This window comes from Oryctolagus cuniculus, chromosome 4 (genome assembly GCF_964237555.1).
Source record: "Oryctolagus cuniculus chromosome 4, mOryCun1.1, whole genome shotgun sequence".
Classification (NCBI taxonomy): domain Eukaryota; kingdom Metazoa; phylum Chordata; class Mammalia; order Lagomorpha; family Leporidae; genus Oryctolagus; species Oryctolagus cuniculus.
The window spans coordinates 67605591-67627236 of record NC_091435.1 but is presented as its reverse complement, the minus strand read 5'-3'; the positions used below and the strand labels follow the sequence as shown (position 1 = coordinate 67627236).

At 40.8% G+C, this 21646-nt stretch overlaps 2 protein-coding genes across 5 annotated transcripts in view; one reads left to right on the top strand and one right to left on the bottom strand.

Annotated features, from left to right (window-relative positions):
* Positions 1–21646, bottom strand: part of CD96 (CD96 molecule) — a 116305-nt gene that overhangs the window by 59497 nt on the left and 35162 nt on the right. For 2 of the 4 annotated variants that reach the window (XM_051859365.2, XM_051859366.2), the window contains exons 6-8: positions 10668–10758; positions 8037–8222; positions 1105–1173 (exon numbers count right to left, since the gene is read on the bottom strand). In XM_051859365.2, coding sequence (XP_051715325.2) covers positions 1105–1173; positions 8037–8222; positions 10668–10758 — 346 coding nt within the window. The remainder of the gene's footprint in view (positions 1–1104; positions 1174–8036; positions 8223–10667; positions 10759–21646) is intronic. The other 2 variants (XM_051859367.2, XM_051859368.2) reach the window with 1 other exon arrangement.
* ZBED2 (zinc finger BED-type containing 2) lies at positions 11890–19444 on the top strand. The gene is made up of 2 exons (XM_017347112.3): positions 11890–15191; positions 15421–19444. Exon 2 carries the CDS (start codon positions 16240–16242, stop codon positions 16894–16896), a length of 657 nt encoding a protein of 218 aa, XP_017202601.2. The 5' UTR covers positions 11890–15191; positions 15421–16239; the 3' UTR covers positions 16897–19444.

Sequence of the window (21646 nt, the reverse complement as noted above, 5' to 3'; positions counted from 1 at the left end):
TGTCCATTTATTAGTCTGTTTAATAATGAATACAGAATTTAAATTGCCTACTGAATATTATTTACCCTGATTTTCCTAGGGCAAGTAAAGGAACTTGGCAGCCATGAAACTAGTACTTAATATGTTTATATAAAATGTTATAACTAAGTTTGCTAAAAATTTTTCATTACCTGCTTGGTTAAAGGGTTAGTAGCTAATGGAAAGAGAAAATATTTGAAGCAGCATGCCCAAGACCCAAGGATCTGCCTTTTGCTCCAACTGAGCAAGAGTAGATCTGAGGACCTGCCTCTTCTAGTGCCAACCTCCTCTCAAGTTGCAACTCCAGGGACCACCATCTCTGCATTTATTTTCTCTGGGACCAGATAACAGATTTTGGTGATTAGCTCCTTGTTGGTGACCACCCATAACTTCTCAGATACTCAGAATTAGTCCACTGGGGTCCATCTGGTCGATTTGCACCTGTTGGCCTCCTATGCTTACCCCTCTCAGGGCTTTTATGTCAGCCTGGAAGGCATTAGATACTTATTCTGTGATTTGTCAGAGAAGAGGTCTCAGGGCATCCAACACCTCTTGAAGATACAAAACCAGTGCGTCAGTTATGGCCTCTTTCAGGATGCACAGGCACTGTCTCAAGGTGAGTGGTTCAAATCCCTGATGCTGAGACACTACTGTAGCCCTGGAGAAGAATCAGAAGCAAGCCAATTTACATGCTCTGGGTTCTGCCTGCACAACTCCCATCTCTATGCCTTCTTGGAGAGTCACTTCCCAAATGAGAGGATGAAATTCATCAAGATGATGATGACCAACTGACTGACCTCTGGGCTGGTGGTCCCCAAGCCAGCTGGACTAATGCCTCTTGGAAAGGCTCACCCCACAGCATGAATAGGAATGCCAGAGTCCAGTGTCTTCGTGGGGGTCGGGGCTTTGCACTTCCTGATATCAGGGTTTCTGCATTAGCTACTCACTCCAGCTTTGAGACATCTTTTCAACAACCCTGAAGCCCTTTTCCCAAGCCTTAGACAAAACAGAAATAAAGGCTTTTGCAGAAGCTGAACAGAAAAAAAGAGAGAGAAATAAAGAAAAGTAGTGTGAAAACGTTCTTACTTGTAGGAGATATGCTGTTGGTAGATTCTGTAACAGTGAATGTAGCATCTACTGGGGGAGCCACAGAATCTGAAAGGACAACAAAGACACCTACAATGAACAAAATACTATAATAGAAAGATATTGAATTAGTTCCTAACATTTCATTATTCATCATCTAACAAATCAGTTCTGAGGAACTGTTACGCACAAGGTAGTGGGGATGGGACAGTGAATGAGAGAGACATGGGATTGTCCATAAAGAGCACACCGTAGAAACAGGTAGCCAGGCACTGCCCTGAGTGCTGTGCTCAGGGAGGAGCAGGGTACCAGGGCAATACAGTGAAGGGGTACTGGTCAAAATCAAGAGGTTTGGGAAAATTTCCTGGAGAAAATGACATTCACCAAGACCAGGTAAAACCATTATAGCAGTCAATATTTTAAAGTGCTTGAAAAGTAAACACACTATTTACAAAATCCATAAACTCCCCGATTCTTTTCAATTGGCAAGAGTAGAAACAATGATACAATTATCAAATACGATGTAACACCAGTATTTAAGATTTGTAGTATCAGTCTGCTTTTGCTAAAGTTTCAAATTTTGCTTTTTTTGGCTACAACTTTTCTTTGCATGTATGTTTGGGAGGAGTGATGCTGAAATAGAGGTTAGAATTCATTGTTTTACTTATATTTTTTATTCATGATTAATTCCTTAAGTTCTTATTGTTTTATTTTAAAACAGTCCTGTTGTTGATATAAAGCAATTTACAAATATCAGGAGGATATTTTTACTTTATTTTTTAAAAAGATGGGCAATGGTTGGAGCTGCACCAATCTGAAGCCAGGAACCAGGAGTTCCATCCAGGTCTCCCATGCGGGTGCAGGGGCCCAAGGAGTTGGGCCATCTTCTACTGGTTTCTCAGGCCATAGCAGAGGGCTGGACTGGAAGAGGAGCAGCTGGGTCTCAAATTGGTGCCCATGTGGGATGCCAGCGCTTCAGGCCAGGGCATTAACCCACTGCGCCACAGCGCTGGCCCCAGATATTTTTACTTTAGAAACACGTGGGTTAAACATGGGTAGGTGACTTTGAGACTAGAGGATTTTGTGAATTTTCTAGATATAATGTCATCAGAAATAATTCCACAATCAGATGATCTATGTCAATTACTTACATATTTAGAGTTATACTGCTGGTTTTCTATTCTATAATTTACTTTTATTTACTTTAAAGCACAAATACATACTATTTAATTACATCACTTGATAGGAATTTGTTTTGTGATCTAGATAAATCTCTGTTTTATTCTCATTCTTGGTAATATTGTCATTGCTGTTGGTTCAACATAGTGCTCACAACTGATTCTAACTGGCTTTCATATATAAGAGCATTTCAAAATGTTCATGGAAAAATGCAATTAAAATAAATTTATCTTGGTGCAATTTTTTTTGAAATCCATGTGTAGATTTAAAACTATGCATTTTCCATGAAATTTTTCAAGATCCCTCATATGCCTGGGTTTCAATTTTTTGCACCGAAGCAAACTTATCTTTTTTTTAAACTTTTATTTAATGAATATAAATTTCCAAAGTACAGCTTATGGATTACAATGGCTTCCCCCCAATAACGTCCTTCCCACCCGCAACAACCTTCCCCTTTCCCACTCCCTCTCCCCTTCCATTCACATCAAGATTCATTTTCAATTCTCTTTATATACAGGAGATCAGTTTAGCATACATTAGGTAAAGATTTCAACAGTTTGCTCCCACACAGAAACATAAAGTGAAAAATACTGTTTGAGTACTAGTTATAGCATTAAATCACAATGTACAGCACATTAAGGACAGAGATCCTACATGAGGAGTAAGTGCACAGTGAATCTTGTTGTTGACTTAACAAATTGACACTCTTGTTTATGGCATCAGTAATCACCCTAGGCTCTTGTCATGAGCTGCCAAGGCTATGGAAGCCCCCTGAGTTCACAGACTCTGATCATATTTAGACAAGGCCATGGTCAAAGTGGAAGTTCTCTCCTCCCTTCAGTGAAAGGTACCTCCTTCTTTGATGACCTGTTCTTTCCACTGGGATCTCACTCACAGAGATCTTTCATTTAGTTTTTTTTTTTCCCCAGAGTGACTTGGCTTTCCATGCCTGAAATAGTCTCATGGGCTTTTCAGCTGGATCCGCATGCCTTAAGGGCTGATTCTGAGGCCAGAGTGCTGTTTAGGACATCTGCCATTCTATGGGTCTGCTGTGTATCTCACTTCCCATGTTGGATCATTCTCTCCCTTTTTTATTCTATCAGCTAGTATTTGCAGACACTATTCTTGTTTGTGTGATCCCTTTGGTTCTTAGTCCTATCATTATAATCAATTGTGAACAGAAATTGATCACTGGGACTAGTGAGATGGCATTGGTACATGCCACCTTGATGGGATTGAATTGGAATCCCCTGGTATGTTTCTAACTCTACCGTTTGAGGTAAGTCAGCTTGAGCATGTCCCAAATTGCACATCTCTTCCCTCTCTTATTCCCACTCTTACATTTAACAGCAATCACTTTTCAGTTAAGGCAAACTTATCTTTTAATGCAATTTTCCATTGACTTTTAGAAATGTTCTCATATGATTTCATTTTGTTAATCTCTGAGGAGATTGGAGATAGTTACATGCAGAGTGTATCAGGTTAACAAAATAGCCTTCTTCTTCCCCCATACCATCTTAAATATGTTTGAATTCTTCTACATAAAATACAAATCTGGTCATGCTCTCACTCCTTATTACACTCTACTTTCTAATGTTCCCTATCTTCTTTCCCATCTTTCTCAAATCATACACTCAATACAGTGGTGATATTTCAACCCAATATACTCAACATGTTTATGTATATACTCAATATACTCAAACACAATATACTCTATATGATTTTTGGTTTTGGTTTTGGTTTTGATTCATGATTTTTTCTGACATTTTCCATCCTCAAATTTCTCTTTTCAAACTTAAGGAGGTATGAGAATTTGTAATGTGCTCATCTCTCCATGTTTATTGCAGTAAAGGTCGTATCAAACTATTTCATTAAGTATGGCATTCAAGATGAGTAATTGTTTCATTTCCCACTGTATTTCTGGATTCAGACAAATGAAAGTGGATGAATCAATGCATACAAATCCATTCTTAATATTTGAAGAAAGACCAAGTGCATATCTGACTATTGGTGGACCATCAACATCATTTTTCAAAGTAGTACCTTAATAAGATGAGCCATGGATCTGGAAAATGAGCACCTAGCTTTTTTTGTATAGACTGATTGGAGTGTAAGGTAGAAAACTGTGATGCACGGTCAAATTCTGCCTATTGTCTCTGTGTGTAAATAAAGGTTTATAAGAACACAGTCTTTCCATTTGTTTACTTATTGTCTATGGTTGCTTTCTTACTACAGTGACAGAGTAATTCAGATAGTGACCATGTAGTCCTCCATGCCTTCACAGTAAACGTTTTTCTACTCCTGGCCTAGAAGATACTGATGGGTCCTGCTGAATCTCAGATTTCCACAACAGGAAGCATTTATTTTTCATTGGTTGAACATTTCTGTTTTAGGATACTATTCTGCCATATCTCAGCATGAAATGGTGTCTCTGTGAGGCGGGGGCTCAGCTTCACAGCACATCTGGAGATGCACACTTTGCCCCATAACAAAGGTAATTCACATCTTTCAGCATGAAACCTGAAGCCAAAAGATGTCTGCTTTTGGATTGAACTGTGAAGTAGAAATTATAGTGTCGTCCAAAAAAACAAAACAAACAAACAAACAAAATTCTGAGAGTATGGAAAAGAGTGATGAACACTTAAGAGGAAGAAATGATTTGCCAAATTCTAATGCTAGTTAGAACACTTCAGCTAGTTTTCAGAATGTTGCATTTACCATACAGTTATAAGGGTTGAACAGCTGACCTAAAACATCATCTTCCATTCCCTTGTATGTCTGCTATGACCTCTTGGACAGCAGCAGCCGTGGGCCTGTCCCACAGGGAAGGTAGTTCATTTCTATGGCTTCCTTGTAGCTTGTATCAGCCCTCGTCTGGTACACCTAGAAATGAACCAAGTCCCAGAGTGCGGCAGATGCTGTCTTTACAAAAGAAGTTCCACAAACCAGCAGAATAGGCTTCTCTTTGGATCTTGTTGGAAGTGCAAAATCTTGGGTCCCACTCTAGATTTACTGAAGTAGGATATGTGTTTTTAATGAGATGCTTGGTTGATTTATATGCATGTTAAAGTTTTCTACTGATACACACAGGACCCCCAGGATCAGTCATGGGTATGAGGCTGGCTGCATATGTATGGGAAGTCTTGAAACAAGAAATATTTGTCTGGCATTTCCTATCCCACCTGAATATTCAGTTGTCATCTTGTCCCATTATTGAAAAATCCCATTGCACTCCTCTTTCCTCATCACACTCCAACCTCCCCCACCCCGGCCCCATCTCACACACACACACACACACACACACACGTCATCATCATCATCATCATCAATCCTCTTTCTTTCTCTCTCTTTCTGTTCCAAATGGCTTCAGGTCAGCAATTAGAGTTGGAAATCTCCTTAGTAAATGAATTTCAGTCACGGCCAAGGTGAGCCAGGATATTGCTCAGCTGAGTGGAAATTTCACTCAGCTTTTGGGTTAAAAAAAGTCTCCTTTCTCATAAAACACAAAAACAAACAATAGCAAAAACAATGAAACAAACCTCAAATTCAACTCTGAGCGTGACAAAAAGACAAAACTCTGCATTTCTACCATTCTGACTGGTGTAATAAAGTGTTTTTTTTTGTAACTACTATTGGATTCACAGGAATTCTGCAGGCACCGATGCTCAAAGAACAGCATGAAGAGCCACTGATCAACCTTACCTTGTTCCTACCCCTTTTCTGAATTCTCTAGCACAGAAATCACTGAGTGCTTGAACTTCTTGGGTAGATGGAGAAGGAAGCATCTCAGAAGGCTGTTACCTTGCAATCTCCAATATCATTACCCTTCTCTGGAAACGCAACGGAGTCAAATTCCTACTGTTCCCTCACTAAATCTCCTTTCTCCCCTGTCATATTCTCAGATATTTCTCAGGCTCTCATCCTCAGAGATGGCAGGTTTTTCTTCTGTGTTTTTATCTCTGAATATTGTCCACAGTAGTATAACCTGGTAGGCAATGCCTAATGCATCAGGCATCAGATGTCTGCTCTGGACTTCAGAAAGTATTCTGCAGTACTCCTCTGGTGGAGCAGACGTTTGGAAGTATGTTTGTAAGAACTTTTAACACATAGGCAAAATGAAACAGTGATAGATTTGCTTCATAGAGTCTGGGCTGCATCTTCTAAATCATTCACAAACATAGGTCTGAGTGTGACCAGAAGGTAAGCTGTAATTTAGGGAAACTGAAACCTTTAGGGCTTATTATTTTTAATAGTTGCTCATAAAGGAGATTTGCAAGTTTAAAATTAACCACCTGCTCAGAGCCTAAAATTATACTAGATCGAGGACTTCCCTATAAAATCACAGTAAATTTTGTATATCAATATCAGTGTGCCTCTTTATTACGCTAAAAATATTCATGATTTTCTGATCTTGAAGTCAAGTAGAGTTTGCAACTTATATGATATTTTTTGGATCTGGTTCTAAAAAATAGAACAGGAAAGTAGGATTCTCTTTAGGACCTTGAGATATGAGGGTCATAGCTAATATCCTTGGAGCCTTCCAAAGCCATTGGCTACTCTGGATGAGAATCAATTAACTTCATATTGTTCCAAGAGTACTGTCCCACTCATGTCTTAGAGTGAAGTGTCCTTATTCCTGAGGGAATTGGATGAAGGTGGGAAAGGCTGTTTAGAGTGCATACATCACAATTTCTGATGGTTAACTGAAACATCACAGGATGATGCATTCATCCATGTGCATGTACACACAAGGAGGGCTGCTGGGGAGAGGCAATCTGGCATCAGAATGGCACCTGTGTCTGGGTCATGGCGATATATGTGTGCTGAGACATGAGCTATTCTTCATTTAATGCTCTATAACAAAACCACTACATTTGTGGAAAAGCCAGGCAGGGCCCAACACGCAGACTATGTTCTTGGAACAAAGGAAAACTCTTTCCCTCATGAATTATTCTATGTTTTTATGAGTATGTGATAGACTACAATATCTATGAAAATAGCAGGGTGCTCACTATGGTTTGAATAGGATTTGTCTCCTGCACTCATGAAGATATTTAAAGTTGAAGCCCTAAAGTTGTATGTTACTGGTACTAGGAGGCTGTAAACATAATTCAATTATGATGTTTAGAAGGTGGGGCTACTGAGAAGTCCTTAGGTCAATGGGGATGTGTTCTTAGAAGACAGTTTTCATGAGAGGGTTGGTTATGAGTTGAACCCAACTGCTCTCTCTTCCTAGCTTGATATGTGATCCTTTCTCTGCACACATTCTGGCGATGCATCCTTCAATGTCACCAGAGACAAACCCATCCGAAAGGGCTGCTTGATCTTGCACTGTGAATCTCCAAAGCCATGAGCCAAAATGAGCCTCTTTTTTCATGAATAGCTTGTTACAGGTATTTTGTTATAGTGATGAAAATCTGATGAATACAGTGGTTGGAGAGGTTGACTGTCATATGAAGTTGTAATAATGATTTGAAAATCTATTTAAACTTTATTAGATTACTATTAAATATGTATGTTTAATAGTTATTAATAGAAATTTCTGTTCATCTACTTTTTAAATTTTAAGAATTCTTTTCAGTAGAATCATAGTTTGTCACAAATATCTGATATTTTGAAACATTAATTTTGAATTATGTACAGAGTTTTCTGAGATCAAAACACTGTAGCAGTAATTGGTGTTCTATAAGACATATTTTGAACATATGTAAGTTTTGCTAACCCTTGTTGACATTTTAAAATAGACAGCTCACCCCAGGAAATGGTGATCTTTTCCGAGATGGTCCACACTTTATTTCCAGGGACCGGAGACAGAGCCACACACCAAATGGTTAAGTTGTTTGATTGGGCTAATTGATTACCACGCACACTTGTTAAAACAGACTTCAGTTCCAAAAATCCACCTTTGCCTTTTCTCTCTTCATTAGTAATGTGTATTCCTAAAAGACAAATAAGAACAGTAGTCACCAACATTTTCTGTACGAGCTGTATGCTGATGTCCAGCTTTCATTATGAATATATGATAATGAAGGGTCTAACATTATCAAGCTGTGGCTTCTGTTCAGACAAGGTCACTTCCAGCAGACTGGAGATTAACTTGAGCTGTTGGCTCAGGCTACTGGATGGCACCAGTTCATGGCCAGGTGTGAAAGGTGTTGATTAATAATGTTACTTTGTGACCATGCATGGGAGGGGTTTGGCAGCAGATCCTCTCATCTTCTCAGTATTGTTTATTCATAGTAGTGAAGGGGATGATTCACACCTGATCTGAGTTTGGGACAGCTCTTCTGGGGACCCTGCTGGTTATGGATCTGTAATGTACTTAAGTGACTGGCAAATATAAAACAACTTCAGCCAATGGGGCTGATTTTGGGCTTCCCACTTCTGAGTTTCTCTGTGCATGTGCTGGTGGTTCCTAATCTGAAAGACGAAGTGTGTCTGTTTATGGCCATTACAGAGGGAGGAAAAAGGAGACCACATTTGACTTCTCAGGACTCCTTGCATTAGGGTAGTATCTGATGCATGTTTCATTCATGATGCTATATTCTATCCTTTCCTGGAATAAGCTGTAGATTTGTAGGCATTGTCATTTGAAGTTTTGTGACTCTTATTTAGAAATCAAACTCTGTTTAATTGCCACTGTCAGTACAACCTCCAAATAACATACACAACAACAGGAAATTAATGTAAAACCATCTACCACCATAGGCCATGACTTTTTGGACTCTCACAGCTTCCTTACGTTAAAGCTTCTCAGGGCTGGCGTTGATCTGCAGGTTAAGCTGCTGCTTGCAAAGCCGGCATCCCATATGAGAGCCGGATTGAGTACCTGATGCTCCACTTCCAATCCGGCTCCCTGCTGATGCTCCTGGGAAAGCAGCAGATGGCCTAAGTACTTGGGCCCCTGTTACCTGTATGGGAGACCAGGATGGTGTTCCAGGCTCCTTGCTTGGGCTTGGGTCTGGTCCAGCCCTGGCTGCTTTGGTCTTTTAGTAAGAGAACCAGCATATGGAAGATTTTCCCTCTTCCTCTCTCTCTGTAACTTTGACTTTCAAATAAATAAGTCTTTAAAGAAAGTTTTTAAGGCTAATTTTGGGGTTATGACTTGCCCAAATAGTAGCCAAAAGCAGTTGTATGCTAGTGGAATTCTAACTATGGTGTCTAGCTTCTTGTTTGGGAGGGTAAAGGAAACATCAAATCTGGGTGCCTTAGCTAGGCAGGGCATATTTAATAGGAGGATATATATTTGTAATAACTTTTAACAGAGAGTTTCAGGATTGCATTGTGTCACTTTTGTAGGTAAATATTTTTAAAATGAGTCAATAACAAACCAATAAACAAAAGCATCAAGTGAGTATTATAATCATCCTTCAATATAAGCTTTTAATTTTATCAATTAAAAGTAATCAAGCAGCAGGAAATGCATGGCTCAGTCATTTTAATAATACATTGACTCAGGAGAAAGGCTATCGTCTGGACAGGTGATCACTGCAGTTAATCTGGAAGAAGCCATCATGATTACCACCTGTGAAAAATGCAGCTTTGTGAATTATCAGCCGAGCTTGTCTCGGTGTGTGTTTCTGCTCCAGGAACTTTTAATTCTCCCTATGAGTATGTCCCTTGTTAAGGAGCCAAGTCCTTCACATCCACTTCCTTGAGGGCCCCTCCCAACACTTGCCCTAGATTCTTACAAGAAAATGTAGAAATTATTTTGAGATTGATTTAAGACAGTGATGCTAAGTTATTTGAACACAATGTATTGAAAAAAGAGAGCAACGGAAGAATAGGTGGCTATATTACAAAGTCCTAGAATTTATAAATAAGTGTATGTTGAATTAACTTTTTTGTTATCATTTAGGAAATGTCTGAAAATTTTTAAAAAATTTATTTGAGAGAGAGAGAGAGAGGAGAGAGTGAGCGAGCAGACCCATCCACTGTTTCATTCCCTAAATTTCCAGGACAGCCCAGGAGCAGGGAATTCAGTCCAGGCAGGAGGCAGGAACCCAGGTGCTTGAGCATTTACCAATAGGCTGTGTTAGCAGAAGCTGGTGTCAGAACCCAAGCCAGAGCTGGGGCTAGGTATCAAATCCATATTACTCAAGTACTCTCTTAACCATTGGACCAAAATCCCTCTCCCAAATACCTGCTTTTACAATGAAATGAAAGTGTTGTGATGAAGTCAATTGTATTCTTTCATTCTGAGAAATTTTACCCTTACCTCCATGGAGGACCCAGATAAAGTATTAGAAAATGATACCTGGTAGGAAAGGTGACATTTTATTTGGAATGAGAAGTGTTCTTAAATGCAAAGGTCAAGCCTGGGCAATGATACTTTCTCAAGTTCGTCCTTTGTGATACCCATTTCCATTGGTTTGTTCCCTTACCTTCATTTCCATCTTGAAGAGATCTTCCATCTATAAACCATGTGAGATTTGCTTTGGGAAATACATTCTTTAGTGAGCAGGTAAATGTTCTCTGAGATAAAGGGAGACAAGAAAAGGATTATTTTCAAATTCAGAGAAATTAGTTTTCCTTACATCTCTACCACTATTCAGGAGACAAATTGACAAAAGATTATTTTCTCCACTTAAAAAATTAATATATTTATCAGAGAGAGGGAGAGAGACAGAGAGAGAGACAGGTAGAGACTCTTTCTACTGATTCATTCCACAAACACAATAGCTGAGCCTGGGCCAGGCCAAAGGCAGGGGCTGCAAATTCAATCTGGGTCTCCCAAAAGGTATTGATCTGCAGGAAGCTGAAATCAGGCGAGGAGCTTGGACTCAAAGCCTGGCACTCTGACGTGGGATACAGGCATGGCAAATGCTGCCTTAAGCTCTGCACAAACCCCCTACCCTCATTTTCTCCATTTCTAACTGGACAGCTACAAGGCAGTGCCCACCTTCAAAAGAGTTTGTGTTTACATGTAGATTATGAATTAGATAACTCCTATAGAGATGCTATAAATATATGGCTAGAATCCTAGATGAATTTAAGAATCCAGGACTGGGACCGGCAATGGGATGTAACTGGTTAAGCCTCCACCTGTGGCACTGGCATCCCATGTGGGCACCAATTCAAGTCCTGTCTACTCCACTTCTGATCCAGCTCCCTGCTGATGGTCTGGGAAAGCAGTGGAAGATGGCCCAGGTTCTTGGGCCTCTGCATCCATGTGGAAGACCTGGAGGAAGCTCCTAGCTCCTGGCTTCAGATTGGTCCAGCTGTTGCAGCAGTTTGGGGAGTGAACCAGTGGATAGAAGACCTCTCTCTCTGTGTTTGTAACTCTGTCTCTCAAATGGATAAATAAAATCTTAAAAAAAAGAATCTAGGGCAATACTGATATTAAAGTGTAGATCCTGAATTCTAAGAAAAGTAAAATTGTAACTCTTCGTAGATTGAATAAAAGAGTACTATGGAAACGAAAGCACCAGAGGAAGGAGTTAAAGCAGGAGGAGGCCAGAGAAGAATATTCTTCTAGATTAAAAGCTGAAACTGATCCACACATGATTTGTTTCCCAAATAATGTCAAATACTATTTGCAGTATGAGTTATAGAACTATTTTATGTAAATAACTTACTTTTTGCTTATAAAAAGTTTTTCTAATTATTTTTTATTTATCATCTTAATCATATAGGAGGGGCACAGCATGACTTATTACTATGCTTTATTATTATTTGACAGATGAGAAAATCCAGGTACCAAGTGCTTAAAAGAATGAAAAGAAATTAATGGCATAATTAGGAACTGTGTCTCCTCAATCCTCTTCCAATACACTTCCTGGTAAAACACACTGTTCTGAAGTTTAAAAAGTGGGAGAACAGGTAGTTATATTAATAAAACAGAGAACTTATGCTGGGTTGGTTATATTTTATTTCTTTACCAGTGCACCAAACACTCACCCTCTAGTTATATTTTATGTCTAACACTGCATTTATTCTTTGGGGGATGATGCTTCAGCCTGGAGAAAATTATAATCTCATTTGTAGTTATTGACTTTCTTATCCAGAGACGTATATATTTTACATATCACTGGCTCTAGTTCTTATCTCCCAAATATTTTCCACAATTGGTGACTGTACTTCATGACAAGGAATGAGAAATTAACTGAATTTGGATGCTTGGGTGTCGATCCACAACCTAGTTACTCCCAAAGGGTTTGGGCCTATAGAGATGAGAAAACAGACTCAAGGATACTGAGTAACTTTTTTTTTTTCCTGATGAGATCCTACTGAGGGGCTGTTTACTATCCCTTAGTACATTGCTGTGGAAATCCCCAAAACTCAAGAAGGTCATTAAAGGAAGTTACCTATCACACTTAAGAGAGTAGGGGCAAAGACTTAGTTTTTATTACTACCACTCATTCAACACTTGTTTTATACAGATAATGGGATGCATGCATGTAACAGGGATGTGGATCAATGGAATTATGTCATGTTCTCCCTTAGAAAATTGAAAGTGAAGCCAAGTACTCTAAAAAATATTTTTACTGAGTGAAATAATTCATTTCATTTAATCTACTAGTATACCTAAGACTGATTTTTATCTTCAGTTGAAAGGATTTAGAGGCATAGGAGATGAGATTTTTAAAAAATGGTGCAAAGATTTGCATTCAATCCAGTGCCTTCAACCATTCTCCTGACTCTTCCTCTGTTTTCAGATAACCCACCCCAAAATGATGATGTGGTCATACCAGCAACAAGTGGGAGTCACCTTATTTGAAAACACAACTGTATCCCTCACTGAAGGAATCTCATATCAACTTCTAAAATGTTAAAATGATTTGACTGTTGTGGATTCTTTGGTTTCACATTTTCTAAATGATTCAGGTTTCAAATATTTGGTGCTATCTCCAGATTCTGTGTTGTAAGGTTTGCGTTAGGAATATGGTTCTTGTCATAAATTTCTCCCAGTCTCTCTAAAATCGAAAAGTCATAGGCTAAAGTAATTTAACTTGAGGCCAAATGATTTTGCAAATGTCAAACATATACAGTTTTGCTGAGTCATCAGATCTGTTTTTATTTGGGAGTTTCTACTCGGCCTAAGTGAGTAAGAAGAAAATATATGACAAATCTGAAAAAGTAAGACGTAGCTACATACAAGGGTATATGCGCACACACATACATGCTTCTCATCCAAGGAGTCACCACAAGTCACACTCCCTGTGTGCTGGCTGTATGGACAGAAAATCCAAATAATTGGTTTTTATAAAATTATTTTAAGTACATATGGAATAAGTGACCAATAGCACAAAGAATTATGTAGTAAGTGAATTTATGTGTGCAGAGAGAGACAGGCATGAATTCTCCAGGTGGTCTATGTTGAGAAGTAGTGGGAAATTCTTGGAGACAAATGGATGGGAATGGGTTCCTTGGCAGAGAATTTGAGGCCCAAGTAGAAGCTGGGCATGTTTCCCTAGAAGCAGAAGGAAGGCAGTGGATGGTTGGAACATGATGAACTTGATTGGTCAGATAAAATGACCCCAAGTCAGACTCTAATGCTGATCATTTCCTTCTTCCCACAGATGAAATGCTGAAGTCAAGACCACATGTATGTTAACCCACATTAAATTTGTCTAAGCTTAAACAGTACCTTTTCCAAAAGGCTTTTCTTTATAGTTGCTTTGAAAACATTTAGCTTTTTACTCTAGAGAGGGAAATCTTCAAACAAACAAATGAACAGTTTCTCTATTTGTTTGCCAATTCTTTGTTAGTGTTTGAAATATTTTATCCTCTTTTTTTCCCATTTCAAATTTAACATCAGTCTCTACATATTTTCTTTTTCTTTTCTTTTCTTTTCTTTTTTTTTTTTTGACAGGCAGAGTGGACAGTGAGAGAGAGAGACAGAGAGAAAGGTCTTCCTTTGCCGTTGGTTCACCCTCCAATGGCCGCCGTGGCTGGCGCGCTGCTGCCGGCGCACCGCACTGATCCGATGGCAGGAGCCAGGTACTTATCCTGGTCTCCCATGGGTGCAGGGCCCAAGCACTTGGGCCATCCTCCACTGCACTCCCTGGCCACAGCAGAGTGCTGGCCTGGAAGAGGGGCAACCGGGACAGAATCCAGTGCCCCGACCGGGACTAGAACCTGGTGTGCCGGCGCCGCTAGGCGGAGGATTAGCCTAGTGAGCCACGGCGCCGGCCTTCTGCTATGCCATTTCTATCTTTTAAACTATATTGCAAATTATTTTCTTCCATCAACACCTTCTATAAAATGTTCTTGTCTTCTCTTAGTAGGTTTTCCTTCTCATGTTTATGTATAAATAATATATATTCAACTATATATGCATAAATAATATATATTTTGCTTAAGTGGTCATTATTCCCTCCCTTCTGAGAGTAGAGGCCGATCACATTTTAGCTTTCCACTTGTAGTTACATAATATCATAGACAGCATTCAAAATCTGTTACACACTTTGCCGTATTTCCTTGAATTTCATGGGTTTTCTTTCACTTAATCTTTGCTTTCCTGCAAGCTCTTTGGCTTTCCTACTCATTGTATTTACAACAGTCACTGATGCCAGACCCAAAATCAAGACTCATGGTCTGAAAATGTGGTAAAATACTTGAAGCCACAGGTGTCTTGATGCATGCAGTTTCTTTCTCATATTTCGGTCTTTGTTTGGTTGAGAGGACAGCTAATCCAGTCACGGAGTAACAGAAATAAGGCTTGTAGGTGCTTGACATAGTGGAAAGGATGAGGAAAGAATCTGCACCTGTGTCTAAGTGTTGCAGAGAAACCCAACAGACAGAGACACACCCACTTGGAGACAAACTCTCCTGGAAGTGGGAGGATACCACAAGTGGAGGTGCCCTCCTCCGGGGGTAGGAGCCAGCTAACTTGCCAGGGTGTGAGGCAGCTCAGTCACTCTGCGCCAGAGGGCTCAGACACAAGTTCAGAGCCTTGCTTGCCTGTAAGTACTCACTTGTAACTACGGGGTAATTTTCTGTTTGGGGTTGCAAAGCTTGATGGATAAAGCTCTCACTCACTGATGAACTGATGCAGAAAGGGGAAAAAATCAGCCTTTTTTTGATATGCAGCATAATTCTCCATTTATATGTTTATCTTTAAAATGGTATAACTAAGCCAAACATCTGGCATAAGCCGTTTTGGGAAGATTTCATTGGCTGTTGGTTTTGCAGGTGGTTGTGCCAGGGAAGGTGGAGTGTGGTGAGCTGCTTTCTGAGGACAAAGAGGCAACATCGCATCTGTGCAGATGTGCCGCACATCTGGCTCCTCGGTGCACGCCAGCTCTTTGCACTGAACACAGCGAGGCCTGCTGCTTGGAAGCCCAGCTTTAGAGGGGCCGCCTTAGGGACAAAGTGATCTCACGCTGGGAAGCATTCTATCCAGATGCTGGCAAGCTTGCAGCTTCTGGAGTACTTGGTGCAACCGGGAAGCTGCATTGCTTCCTATATCAGCATCCATCTGCACTTGCTTTTCCCTACTCTGAGGAAGACCCAGTGAAGCCCAGCCCTGAGCATCTGGAGCAGCCTGAGCCCTGAGGCTCTTCCTCCTGCTTCCAAAACAAGGAGCACAAAGGCAGTGGGAGCAGGCTGGGGAGAATCCAATTTTCAGTGTTCAAAAATTCCTGTTGTGCTGGTTGATGTCAAGAGCCCTGCGTTCACTAAGGAACTTTGTAGTTGTTGGACAGGGGACGCCGTTGCTACAGAAACCAATGTGTTTTTTCTTTCTGGCATTCTTAAAGAGGGATCAGTAAGTAGCTGGAGCATGGAGGGAATGTCCTCATAGACCATTTCACAGGTGTCTGACTCTCGTCTGACTCTCCAGCGAAGCAGAAAGGAGGGAACATCACACCGAGGTGTGGCCAGCCCTTGCCATTATTGTGAATCCCCCAGAGTTAACATAGTCCCTTCCCAAATCCACCTCTAACCTGTGGCTCAATTAAAACTTTGACTCACACACAGGCATGTCCTAAAGGGAGCTGAAGAGGAGGAAACATGATGAGGCAGGAAGAGGAAGAAAAGGATGGGACCAGACTGAAGGCAAAAGGAGAATTAGAGATGAAGGAGGAGGAGGAGATCAGTGAGACGGGAGAACTGGTTGGGTCTTTTACCAGTGCCTTGCCTGCCTCAATGCCCCAAAACAGGGGGAGCCGGTTTTCTGAGGCATGGGAGTATTTTCATCTGGCCCCTGCTCGTGCTGGGCACCATCCCAACCAATATGCCACCTGCTGTCTGTGTGGCAGGCAGGTGAGCCGTGGTCCTGGGGTTAATGTGGGCACTACAGCCCTGTGGAAGCACCTGAAAAGCATGCACAGGGAAGAGCTAGAGAAGGGTGGCCATGCACAGGCAGGGCAGCGCCAGGACTCAAGGCCTCAAGGGCCTCAGCTCCCCGCAGGCATTGAGGGTGACTGGGCCAGGCTCTTGCAGCAGGTGAGCACCCTGGCTCTGTGGGCAAGTCAGAGGGAAAAGGAGGTGCTTCGGAGGGAGAGGGCTGTGGAATGGCGAGAGAGGGCAGTGGAGAGGAGGGAGCGAGCCCTGGAGGAGGTGGAAAAGGCCATCCTGGCGATGAAGTGGAAGGTGAGGGCTGAGAATGAGGCGCACCACAGGGACAAAGACCCGCCTGCAGCAGCTCATCCCTTCCACTTTGTCTAAATTGGGCTGGGAGGTGGGGGATCAGTTCTGAAAACATTGACTTTAGACCCATAGCAAAGAGCCGTTTCTGATCTTGCTCAAATATAAAGCAAAGTAGCTTAGTGTGAATTTATTTTTAAGAGAAAGTGCCCAGCAGGTGTTAATCTCAGCAGATATGAATCAGCCAGAATGCTTCCCTGTGCACTTCCTAGAGCTGTGCTAACCCTTGGCCAAAATTTCAAAATGCAGTAAAGACAAATGGTGGTTTGCCTCCCTGGGCCTGTTTCACTGTGAAATGTACAAGTCCACAAGACGTGGTTAGTAAGAATGACTGGATTTATCTTGGCACTTGGTTTCAGTGAGCTGGTGGGTTCGTGGTGCAGACTGGTTGGGTAGCTACCCTATGCCTATAGGACCTGCTCACTCAGAGACTCGAGCGTGAGTAAAGCCAAGGCTTCCTGGGATGGAGGCATTGCATGCATGCTGGTTGTGATGTGAGACCTGGATAGCAAGCTTGCTCTGTAGGACCCTGCCGTGGGAAGACAAAGAAGCTTGGGACTGAGAGCTACAGACTTTCCAAACACATCTGTTGCTCCTATTACTGCACTATTGTACCATCTGCTTGGATTAAAATTGTTTCATCATGAACCCACCTGAGTCCTGTGAGTTTTTGACAAATCCTAAGCTTAAACTATTTCATGTGTAATCAGCACAAAGAAAGTTCAAGACTTTTCAACTCATTTAGTTCAAACTTTAAGAACTTTGCTCTAATGCATTTAGCTTAGCTGGGAAGATGCTGATTAGGAAACACATATCCTATGCCAGAGTGCTGGGTTCATTTCCTAGCTCTTGCTTCTGACTCCAGCTCTCTGCTGATGCATATCGCGAGAGGCATCAGTAATGGCTCAAGTGCTTGGGTTCCTATCACCCACATCGAAGACCTGGATTGCATTCCTGACTTCTAGCCAGCCCTGGCCTTTGCAGGCATTTGGGGGAGTGAATCACCAAATGAAAGGTTCTCTTTTCTGTCTCTCTGCCATGTAAATTAAAGAAGAAAAGAACAAAGAGTATGAAAGACATACAAATATTTTAAGTTTTTAATCTAATTTCATAAGAAGATCTGTTAGGGAAGAAGGAGCTGGTGAGAAAGTGATGAACAAAACTCAGCAAGGAAAAGGAAGCAAGAAGATGAGGTTACGTAAGGAGAGAACAGAGGCAGAAAGTAAACAAGGTAGAAATAGAGATAGAGAAGATGTGTGAGGATGAGGGGAAGACTGTGCTGTAGGAACACGCACCATGGAAAGAGAGATTGACCATGATTATCTGCATGAGTGAAGGGCAGAGCATGGTTTCTTAGATCCTGAGGTCAGTTTTAATGAGTTCACTTGGATTTGTTTTGTATGCACAGACCAGTCATTCATTTGAGCAGTAGGCTTTAGATTTTACTTTTGCCTCGAAGTGCTAACTGCTTGCCAATCCATTGTTCTCTGCTTTTTTTTTTTTTTAAACTATTCATCTTTAAATGTTCAGGGATGCTTTCAGAAAAGGGAGTCTAACAGTCCAAAGGGAGAGGAATTTTTTCTGGGTCACTAAGGCAATGCCTAAAATGTCAAGGAATGGACTACAAACCAGCTGGAAATGACTCTGGCCTTTGCATTGGTGCTGTCTTTTATTTCTGGAGCTGCCTCCAGAATCTTTTCTGCTTTAGCTGAGTTGGGGGTGGGGGTGTGTGGAGAGAGAGCTAGGGAGGACAGGAGGAGGTAAAAACATTATGCCGTTATCTCAAGGTTTACTCATGTACCTTATGGGTGCCCACCTCCAGCAAATTGACACCATCCTGACATAAGTACAGCATCCTGCTCCTTCATCCCTCACCTATGTGTCTTTCTCTTATGGCTTCTTTTAGAAATCTGACTGCTAAAGTTTTAACTCCCCTTGTTGTTTCCCTGCAGGGATGTGGTGGCCTTTAGTTCCCTCTCCATCTATGGTGAAAATCCAGGTACTCATCAGTGCAAACCAGAACCAAATAAATACACAAAGAACCGAATTTTGCAAAAAGCTACCAGAGCTTTGTTGCCAAATTCTGATGTTATCCACAGTGTGATTTTTAAGATGATAGTATCTGTGTTACATGATTCCTATTGTTACAGACTCTCTTCTTTTTTATGTATCTTAACCACAAATCAACTCAGTTTCCATGTTTCATACTAGGTAGTTTTCTTTAGATTTTTTGGTTCTTTTTTCTTTAGATTTTTTTTGTCAAATATAATAAAGGAATACATAAACATTCATGGAGATAATCAGGTTCTAGCATAAACCACAGGAGTAAGAGATATGTAAGAGGCTTGTGAAAAGACTAAACTATTGAATAAACCTCGAAGTTTCCATGCATCTCTCTTGAGCCACCCTCTGTTGTATCATTAGCTCTGGATTGAGGTATTTGACTCAGCGTCCTTTGCTCTAATGCAATAATCTGCTACCTAGAGGGACCCTAATGCTGTGTTCCAAGACTCCCTGCCCATCTCAGCTGCAGGAGTGAGAATGACTGCTGTGTTGGAGCCCTGGTGAAGTCTTGCTCTCAGGAATGCACACAAACATGATGTGGCACTCTCTTTGGATGGCTCTGGCATGTCTGAGTCTGAAAGGCATCAATGTTAGAATAAACTGTTTTCCAGAAAATTCTAAGTCAGCCATATTCAAGGACTAGAATAGTCATAAACTTTATAAGTTTAATAAGACAGAAAGCTCAAAACTGACCAAGTTCCCAGTCCAATGAAGGCTGCTAGTGCAGCGAATTTATAGCACAGAGGAAACAGGGGGGCAGTGGGCATTGCTGGACATTTGCAGTTGCCAGGTGGTGAGTACTTTGCATATATCTTATTTGATTCTCACCTAACTCCAGTGAGGTTGAAATCCTTGTCCCCATTCAAAATGTGGAAGTTTAGGAACTGAAGTCTCAGGTGCTTGAGTTAATAAGTAAAGGAAGAGAATTCAAAGCTAGTTCCAACAGAATCCACAGTCTTCTCAGGTTTTTTCATTATCACACACTGTCTCCAGAGTCAGTGACATAGGAGATTTATGAATGTGTGTGCAGAGGAAGCAAGAGGTGAAAGAGTGTGGGTGAATGACAAATAGGGGGAAGGAAGAAATATTTCTGGGATGGCTACTGTGTATCAGGGACTCCAGTACTATGCACACATTTTAATTGTAAAAATTCTGTGAAATATTGGTTATGATCCTAGCTTTAGAGATGAGCTAGCTGAGGCTGGTGGACATTAACCACTTGATGAGGACCTGTAATTAGCAAGGTGAAGTTAGGACATGCCACTGGTGCCCTCTGATCCTGAAGCGGGATGTCCTTTTGTCACAGCCTCCTGCCTGGATAGCAGTGTGATAAACATACATCCCAGCTCTCCCTTCATTAGAGACCCTCATCTGTAAAACAACAGATGTCCTACCTATTTCAGAGGCTCATTGGCAATGCCATGAGATAAAACTAAAGAGCTTTGAAGAGTCAGTAAATAATTAAAAATAAAGTAGGGATTACAAGGCTATTAGAGTGCAGAGAAAAACTAGCATTTGGCAACATCTTAAAAGACCCATAGACAAGTCATGTCCTGTAGCTGGTTTTGTAGGTTTGGAGACAGATTGTTCACTAATTCCCCAGGAAGGAAATTTCTCTGATTTTCATAGTTGGTACTTAGGTTAGTACAGATAGAGAAAGGGAAATTTGATGGCACATGAAGCAAAGTGTTTTATAAAATGGTGATTCTTTGATCTAATATATATTTCTATATCTGGATGGAGCCCATCTTACCTATAAACATTGGCACTGAGAATCTGCAAGTGATTCTTTTAAGAATGAAAACACTGGCAAAGACCAATAATCATTGGATTATTTGTTGTATTTAAACAATTGAAGCCCACTAATAAACTTAATAACCCAATTGTATTAAAATGAAAATGATTAAATGTTTCTTATATATACAGTGTCTATTTAAGAGACTGATCGATGAAATTGGCAGGACACAAACACATGGATAATGCATATATAGAGTTATCCAAAATCATCCCACAGATCTGCGCTATGATTTGTGTGTAGCTGTCAAATTATATGTCTGATTTTCAGTGGGACCTGAAATCATAGGTTGTTTTATGTTCTTGAGGGTGAAATAAAGCTAAAATAAAATTGTCTCCTATCCCATGTAAAAAGATATGCTTTGAGAATTAATGAGAAAAATTTTATGTGTGGTTCTAAAAAGCTTGGGTGAAGTCAGAAGGCCCCCAGACAGCTGATTAAAACAGATAACAGTAATAACAACAATGTAATAACAATGGAAACAATGATATTTAATTGAATACTTAATACATGTCATACACCGTACTAAGAACTTTAATACTTCCATTCTTAGAATGAACAATAATGGACGGCTAATATTACCCCCTCACATAGAAAAACCAACTGCAACAATGTGAAATAATTTCCCCAAGGCCAAGCCAACAAGAAGAGGAGCCGAGAGTGGGTCCGGACCCCAGTGACTGGCGGCTGGGAACCACCCCTAAGAAGCTGAAGTCAGAAGACCTAGTCTTCTCTCCTTTTTTTCTTATCTTTCCTCCTGCTGCCAAAAAAATAGCCAATGTTCTGCAGGAGCATGAGAGGGCGCATTTTCCCTTGTCACTGAGAAACAAAAACAATGGGAGAACTGCTACAAGAAATGGATTAGAGCAAAAACTTTAGTTCTACACAAAGAACTCACACTGTTTTCTGCCC

Bases quoted from the DNA above. Each gene is read 5' to 3' on its own strand.
- ZBED2 (XM_017347112.3), top strand. From the start codon at position 16,240: ATGATGAGGCAGGAAGAGGAAGAAAAGGATGGGACCAGACTGAAGGCA.